We start from the raw sequence: 8934 nt of genomic DNA on the forward strand, positions 1-8934 counted from the left end.
CATTCTCGAAGCATTAAAACTCCTTTGAAATAGAGGGGGTTATAAACCTCCTTTAAAAATCATTAAAACTCCCATTACCATTAACACCTTCATGATTTAAATTAAACATTATGAAATATATTAATTTGAGGGGGTTTTTCATAACCTCCTCTAAATAACCCCCTCTAAATAAGTTTTTTTTTGTAGTGCTATAATCACTGTGATCAATTAACAAAACAATAATATCACAAAACTTACTTATAATCGGAAAGTTTATTTTGTTCGACAAAAGAAAAATGTAAGACTTTTGTTGCTTAGTTATACCGATGATGTTTATGTCAGAGAGCGAATAATATTATACAGATGGTCCTTAATTATTAACAATGGATGCTAGTGGTTTCATACATGTGACTCATAATAAAGTTCTGAATTCACTGCTTCGATTATTTGAAATTTTGTGGCTGAGCTTGGGAATCCAGAAAGTGTGATCAGTTAACGTTGTATATATATGCACAATGTTCAGACTATTTAGTAACATTTTGTGTATGGCGCATAAAGCAAGCGGTGCATGCTTCAATTTTTAAGAACGTATAATTATATACTATGATGTTATAAAGTAGTGATGTTATTTACAACATATTTTTCTTAGTTTAATTACAGTTCTTTGATACATTGAAGGTGGATGAGAGGATGAAGCTGGATTGAATTGCTGACTCATCAAAATTTGTTGTTGGTTGATGCAGTGATTGCTGGCTTATTCATAGTCACTCATTTCGGCTAAAATGTCTTTGTGGTTTAATCAAAGAGATAGATACGCGTAATTATTAGATACTCAAATTAATTAGTTAATATTTTAGTAGAGTACTTATACTATGAAATAAAAAAGTATAAGGGAAGATTTTAGTACAAATTATCGATAACTTTAATTTGATGGATAAAATTGACTTGAGTTTAAACACGATACTGAAATGATTAATCCTACAGTAGTCCTATCAATTTTCTTCCTGCACTCCGTAAAAATTTGTGGAATATGAGTGGATGAATGTTCTCCGGAAAGTGAGTGAGTGTCTTTCAAAAAATATTTCCAAAATTAATTTAGTGTCTTTCAAAAAATAAAATCCAGAATGATGGAGTGTAGAGATAAATTTGATGGGGTGCAGGAATAAACAACCATTTTTTGAATGGAAGTTTAGATTTCAGATTTGTCAATTCAAATAATAAAAAGAGTGTAGGAAGAAATTATTGGACTGGAGATAGTAATTGACTAAACTATGAACCACCAATAAGTGTTACAAGTAGAATGAAAATTATGTATTTTATTTTATAATAAAATGATAATACAATTTATATATATAACTATTTAAAATAATATAAAAAATATAAATATAAAAATTGAATATAAATATATGAATATAAATGCACGGAAAATAAAGTAAATCTATAATAAGTTTCACAATTTAATTTAATTATTTTTAAGAGAATAATTGTAGAGACTGGAAAAATAAAGAATAATTGTTATCTTCTTTATAATTTGGGTAAAACAAAAATAAACTATACTCTCTGATTCATATAATATAAGTATGGTGTAAGAAATAAATTTCATTCAAATTTGTTAATATAAATATCATTTATCTTATGATGAGATCACTAATAATTATCATGTGTTAATGCAATTACCAATTTTCCCACCTACCTTTTCTTTTTTCTGTTTATCATAAGTGAGTTTTTATTATTATCAATTGGAAAAGTTTATGAATATATGTTAAATATAAAAATATGTAATGTTTGTTTTACTGGGAATAAAAATAAATTAATGGCTAAAAATGTTTAATTTTTTATTTTAAAATATTAAGAATTAGTTTAGTTAATGAGATTTTATTTTGATAATGACTTGTAAATATCTAATTTTACTTATTATGTTGATTGAAGCAATTTAAGTACTAATTCAACAATGAAAGAAAGTAAAATACCCATTTAATTTGATGCCAANTTAATAAACTAGAAAAATACTTAATTTAGTATATAAATTGGTAAGATACTGTTACAAAATGAAAAAAAAAAAAGACATATGGCCACACATTTTTTAAATAGAAATAGGAACAAGAGTTTATATGATTGTAGATTAATTTTGAAAATCCAATTGATAGAAAGTTCATTAAATTTAAAAAAAAATGTCGAAATGCAGGAATTAATTTCTTTGCTTCTTGCATTCATATTCATCATATGATATTTACANAACCAAAAACTAAGGTTTAACACCCAAAAATAAATTCTTCATGGTCTCCTCAGACATCTTAAGGTTTATTTTCCAGACCTTTTTCAGGTCATGGGACTTCCTATAAGGAGGTGGGCCATGTTCTTGGGCCAGAAGGCCCTGCTCACCCCNCCAAACTTCCTCTTCAGTGGGCCAACAAGGGGGAGATAAGCCTCTCTCCAAAGGGTGGGCCATGTTCTTTTACANGTATTTTTTGGGGTGATTGAGTTTTGCATAATATAGATTATTGACATTAAGGTTACCCTATAGTCTTGTATAAACATGGTTATTAACATTAAAATATTTATTGTTTATTGATCGAAGCAAATATTTTATTTTATTAGTTGGAATTTGCTTTGCCAACTCCAAATTGCGAAAGGGTGGCAAACACTCATGTCGAGCCAGACAATCTTAAATTCTACCATTTTTTATTTGTTTGTCTTAAAAGATAACATACAAAATTAAAATATGATGAATAACTTCTTGTAATTGGGAATGCATGTCTCTNCATTATCTAACAATATAAGTTAAAACTGAAAACAGAGGGAGAAAATAAAAAAACCTATTTAAGTTAAAGGGTGAAAAACTTCAATTGTGATGTAGATTTAAAGAATAAGACGTTTTTTCTTCTGACATCACTGCTCTCTCTAATTGGACTTTTATGGCTATGTGCGTTCTCTCTGTAAATTGAAAGCCACAACAGTCGCCTTCGCCAGATTCTTCCCATGCTNTTTCTATACGCAATGGTCCGTCAACGACAACGGCACATTAATTTTTCGCGAGATTCACACAACCACCTACACTATTACAGTGATGGTCCGATCCACACGGCGACACTGACAATGACAGAAGGAGATAGATAACAACAGAAACGAAAACAACAGAAACGAAAGAAGGAAAAAACTCAATACCGAAAGAGATAGATAAATGATACGAGACAAAACCTAAACGAAATAGATGATAGGAGACCGAAAGAGCAAATGAACGAAAGAGATGATGACTGAACAAAAAAAAAAGAAAAACCGTGAAAATGAAAAGAGCAAAATGAAAATTGTGGCCAACTTCAAACTCTAATATTCCGATTATACCCCTACCTACCTGAATTTCAGAAAATAATTTCTTTTTTAAAAAACCAGGACATGTGTCGTTGTCAAAAAATAGTGTTAAAAGGGAAAGGGAGTGTCATGATATCATTTTCGTTCATACAAATCCTTCTTTCTTCTCGGTGTACTGCACAGGGCTACCTCTTTGTTTCATTATTTTTCATATTTTCTTCTTCTTCGTCTTCCATTCTTAATATCTGATAAAAATGTTCATTGAGAATTTTAAGGTTGAGAGTCCTAATGTGAGGTACACCGAGACCGAGATTCNGTCAGTCTATAATTATGAAACCACCGAGCTTGTTCATGAGAACAGGAATGGCACCTATCAATGGATTGTCAAACCCAAATCTGTTAAATATGAATTTAAAACCGACACCCATGTCCCTAAATTGGGGTTAGCTTCCAAATCAATCTCCTTTTCTTATTATTGCTAGATCCAGACTCTCTCTCAGTTTTTATTTATTTATTTTTTATTTCTTATTTCCTGATTCATTTGCATGTTGATCAATTACCAGAGTAATGCTTGTGGGGTGGGGTGGAAACAACGGTTCAACCCTCACCGGTGGTGTTATTGCCAACCGAGAGTTAGTTTCTTTTCTTACCCTTTGGCTTTTGGTATAGATTTGAGAGAAGCCTTTTGCATGCTAACATTAATGGGTCATTTTGCGTTTTATGGTTCTCAGGGGCATTTCATGGGCAACGAAGGACAAAATCCAACAAGCCAATTACTGTGGTTCCCTCACCCAAGCTTCCACTATCCGAGTTGGGTCCTTCCAAGGAGAGGAGATCTATGCTCCATTCAAGAGCCTCCTTCCAATGGTATCCTGTCATGATCATTTAAATTTTTTTGTTTTACTTGATTTATCAGATTTAGTCTTACTAGTTTTTGGTTGAAGTTTTTTATATGCACCAGTTACTGTGTTTTTGAATTATGCGAGGTAATAAACTTAGTTTATGTCTGCTCTTGGAATGTTTTGGCAGGTTAACCCTGACGACATTGTGTTTGGGGGATGGGATATCAGTAACATGAACCTGGCTGATGCCATGGGTAGGGCCAAAGTGTTTGACATCGATTTGCAGAAGCAGTTGAGGCCTTATATGGAATCCATGGTTCCACTCCCTGGAATCTATGACCCAGATTTCATTGCTGCCAACCAAGAAGAACGTGCCAACAATGTGATCAAGGGCACAAAGAAAGAACAAGTTTTACAAATCATCAAAGACATTAAGTATGTTCCGCTTCAATCTACATGCATGCTTTGTGTGTTGTGTACTTGTAACTTATCTAAATTTTGACATTGAACTCAGGGAGTTTAAAGCAGCCACCAAAGTGGACAGGGTGGTTGTCCTGTGGACTGCCAACACAGAGAGGTACAGCAATTTGGTCGAGGGTCTTAATGACACCACGGAGAACCTCCTGGCTGCCTTGGACAGAAATGAGGCTGAGATTTCTCCTTCCACCCTGTATGCCATAGCTTGTGTCATGGAAAATGTTCCATTCATCAACGGAAGCCCTCAGAACACTTTTGTCCCTGGTTGGATGCTTACCTTTTTAGTTTCCCATAACTTAATTGTTTTAATTGATACANTATTANCTTCACTTGCTATCAGGGCTGATTGATTTTGCCATCGAGAAAAACAGTTTGATTGGAGGAGATGACTTTAAGAGTGGTCAGACCAAAATGAAATCCGTGCTGGTAGATTTCCTGGTGGGGGCTGGTATCAAGGTATATTGGTCTTATACTAATGTCATATCATGGGTGTTTCTATACTATGACAGTGTATCCTTTCTATGCTTGGATTTAGAATTTTTGTATTGTGCCAAGTTTATATGACAAAAAAGTAGAATAAATTGATTTTTTCAAGTGTTCTATGTTGACTATTGACAGCCAACATCAATAGTTAGTTACAACCATCTGGGAAATAATGATGGTATGAATCTCTCTGCTCCACAAACCTTCCGTTCCAAGGAAATCTCCAAGAGCAATGTTGTTGATGATATGGTGAACAGCAATGCTATCCTCTTTGAGCCCGGTGAACATCCTGACCATGTTGTTGTTATTAAGGTATATATTGATTCACCTATTTTTTCTTTGTTTATTTCTNTTGTCAGGTCGTTGATTCTATCTGCTTTGTTGTTGCCATTGCAGTATGTGCCTTATGTTGGGGACAGCAAGAGAGCCATGGATGAGTACACTTCAGAGATATTCATGGGTGGAAAGAACACCATTGTTTTGCACAATACATGCGAAGATTCTCTCTTAGCTGCTCCTATTATCTTGGACTTGGTCCTTCTTGCTGAGCTTAGCACTCGTATCCAGTTCAAAGCTGAAAATGAGGTCTGCATGCATTGCTAAATTTAATTTCTTACTTGTGTTTGTNATTATATTATTTCTAGCTTTCTGACTTCTGAGTTCACTNTGTTGTGATTGTTGCTGCAGGGAAAATTCCACTTGTTCCACCCAGTTGCTACCATTCTCAGTTACCTGACCAAGGCTCCTCTGGTGAGTTTAATCTTATTCAATGTTGAGTCCACATGTTATTTTTTAAATAGAAATTAAGTTTAGGGGAACATGCAGGAAGCTTATTATGGAAATACAGTCGCGTCGATTTGAAGTTGTTAAATGAATTCCTTTTCATCCCCTATTCTTTCTTTCTCTAAATTTGACAAATTGACTCATGAGATAACTATCACAGGTTCCACCGGGTACACCAGTGGTGAATGCATTGTCAAAGCAGCGTGCAATGCTGGAAAACATTCTGAGAGCTTGTGTTGGACTTGCCCCAGAGAATAACATGATTCTCGAGTACAAGTGAAGCNTGGATAAGAAGCAAGACTTTCTCGGGGTAGCNGGCTTGAATGTTTTCNGGGCTTGAATGTTTGGTTATGTTTTTAAGTGTAATGTGATTGCTTCTGCTCATGAATGCTTTAGAGCAGAGCATGTTTGTTCTTTCTAGGTGCATGTTTGTTCTTTCTAGGTGCATGTCTGTTCTTTCTAGGTGCATGTCTGTTCTTTCTAGGTGCATGGATGTATAAATTGTGTCCTTCCTAACTTTTTTGTTTATTCTCCTACTACCCTTTATTTTTATCATTTTTCAGTGGCAATCCCCAATATAATAACCTTAAAGCCTTTTCTTATAAGGAAAATGAAATTCCGAGTTTACTAATTACTGTGAATTGTGTTTTCACAAGGCATCTAATATATGAATCCACATGCAATGATTTGATTTTTTGTGAAATCTGTTTTGGGAAGATAGTGGTGGGGGATTACTCTCTAATACTCTGAACAAGTATAAAATGGTCCTAAAATNCTATTAAAATGATGGATGAATCTATTCCTAAGTTGGACAAATAGATCCAGAATGCATGGTGTATGCACNCATGATTTTACTGCCTGAAACGAGTTCTAACNAATGNAAATTCTATATGAATGCTGTAAACCAGAACTGAGTATAACTGGAGTTAGAAAATAAAACCAGAACTGAGAATGTAAATCAGCAAAATTAATCATCAAAATTGTCTATTAATACTGCAACAATAGTGAAGTGTTAGTTTAAATCATCTGAAGAACTCAAAACAGCAAAAACAACTGTAAAAATAAAATNTCCTACTCAAAACAGCAAAAGAAAAAGAAAAATGTCAGTAAATCAAATCAGCAAAGAAAATCTGTGAACTGATAAAAAACTGGTTAGTCCCCTTATAATCAGCAAAAACAAGTTGGTGGAACTGACTAAGTAGGCAAAAAGGTTAATAAATGGTTAAGAGGTTAGTAAACTGAACAAGTTTAGCAAAAACAATGTTGGTAAAGTTAGTAACTAACTGAAANAACTCAACAAACATATGTAAAAAAAANTTAGTAATGATAGCACTGACAGAATCACCCAAAAAGTCAGCAAAAGAAAATTAGTATAGCTAGTTAGTAAAACTGAATTGCTTCAGCAGAACAAAGTTAGCGACTCAATCAAAGAAAGGAAGAAACTAGAGCTACAAATCTGCTATTAACGGTAGCATGAGTAAACTGGTGCGGAAACTGCAGTGATTAAATCCTGTCAGCACATACCAACGAAAACAACTTTAGAAGCAATTAAAAATGAATGTTAGTAATGTTAGTAAGCTGAGATAACTCAGTAAAAACTGTCAACACAACTCAGAATTAGCACAAAAATTAGTAAACTGAATTACTTTAGCAAAAACTTGAGAACCAAATTTGAGAACTTGAAAAGAAAACATGTAATTGAACTCAACTTAGAAAAAGAAATAAAATTTGAACTTATAACTGCTATGGCTAAACATAGAAGATTAGTTAGAAACGTTAGTTAATAAACTTGTTCAACAAAATAAAATACAAAGCCCGAACAAGGTTAGAAGAGTTAGTACAAAAGTTGAAAAACTGTTAGAGATAATTAGTAAAGCACGAATCAAAACTAGACTAGACAAATCATACTACTAATCTAAAACAGTTGATAGAAACCAAAATCAACTATGAAACAGGAATTGAAATTTAAACTAATATATCACTAGTCTATACAGAAAAAAAAGAAGAAAAACTCAAAAACAGAAATCAAAGCAACAAGTCAGAGAAAAACAGCAGTAAACAAAAATTAAAATCAATTATCCTATATCTAATTAAAAAAAAAAAGCAGAATAATAAATGCTATAACAGCAGCGAACACAAAATTTTGAATCCCCACACTTTTGAGTTTATTTTGTACATGGTGTGACCAAGAATTATTCCTGAATGTAAAACTTAAAAGATTATATAACCAGCAAAAAAATAAAATTGTTCACAGTAGATGAATATTACCAAGAAAAATTGAAATTTGAACTTTTCCTACATTTATGTTTTGGGCTTAGCTCACTAGATGCTTTTATTACAAATGCAGTAACCTATTCAACACAAGGGCATCTGCCACTGCACCTGCCTCGACTCACAACCACACGATTTTGATAGTCTCACTCAGATGACCACCGCTGCTATCAAGTCGCTTTCATCGGATTTCATGAGAGTTCTTATACAAGTCTCACATTAGTAGAAATGAGAAAGTGTAGCACAAGATCCATTTATTCATTGTTTTAAGATTTTGGATTAAGAGTTGGTTGAACTCAGATGTTGGTGTTGTGTCTCTCCATCGATAAGTCTAACAGTTTCTGGATTCACCATTGGTTGAGAAGGGATTGCACTTGACTTTTGTTGGATCAGTTCATTTACAGCAGTAGCAAGTTGTCCAATTTGAGTCTTTAAATCTTGGACTGCAGCTTCCATGGTTGGATCAAGTTTGGCTTGCTGTTGAGGTGCAAGGTCTGGTGGCCTATACTGCTGATACGGTCCAGAATTGGATCCTAGATTCAGCTTGAACAGTGGAACAGGAATGGACAGTTGGAAATATTGCACTGGTGGCAACGAAGGAGGTGGTGGTATATAATGCAGGTTAGGAATCCATCCTGAACTATATGTTGCTGAAGAAGGATTCTGCTGTTGCTCTGACCTTGATTCTGGTTCAGTGTAAAAAACATGTTCATACAAATTCATACTGAAGATTCAATAAATCTAAATACATCAAACAAGACATTTAATCATATTCAGATTTATAAGAATA

At 33.5% G+C, this 8934-nt stretch overlaps 1 protein-coding gene across 1 annotated transcript; it reads left to right on the forward strand.

Annotated features, from left to right (window-relative positions):
* Window positions 1–3541: 3541 nt before the first annotated feature.
* Window positions 3542–6365, forward strand: LOC106756346 (inositol-3-phosphate synthase-like; the record flags this gene model as incomplete). Its single annotated transcript, NM_001317329.1, is given in 10 exon segments — window positions 3542–3730; window positions 3852–3920; window positions 4020–4155; window positions 4318–4565; window positions 4645–4871; window positions 4948–5063; window positions 5226–5402; window positions 5487–5675; window positions 5778–5840; window positions 6034–6365. Coding segments are annotated over 10 exon segments (1533 nt in total). The 5' UTR covers window position 3542.
* Between the last annotated feature and the right edge of the window lie 2569 nt (window positions 6366–8934).

This window comes from Vigna radiata, chromosome 2 (genome assembly GCF_000741045.1).
Source record: "Vigna radiata var. radiata cultivar VC1973A chromosome 2, Vradiata_ver6, whole genome shotgun sequence".
Taxonomy (NCBI): domain Eukaryota; kingdom Viridiplantae; phylum Streptophyta; class Magnoliopsida; order Fabales; family Fabaceae; genus Vigna; species Vigna radiata.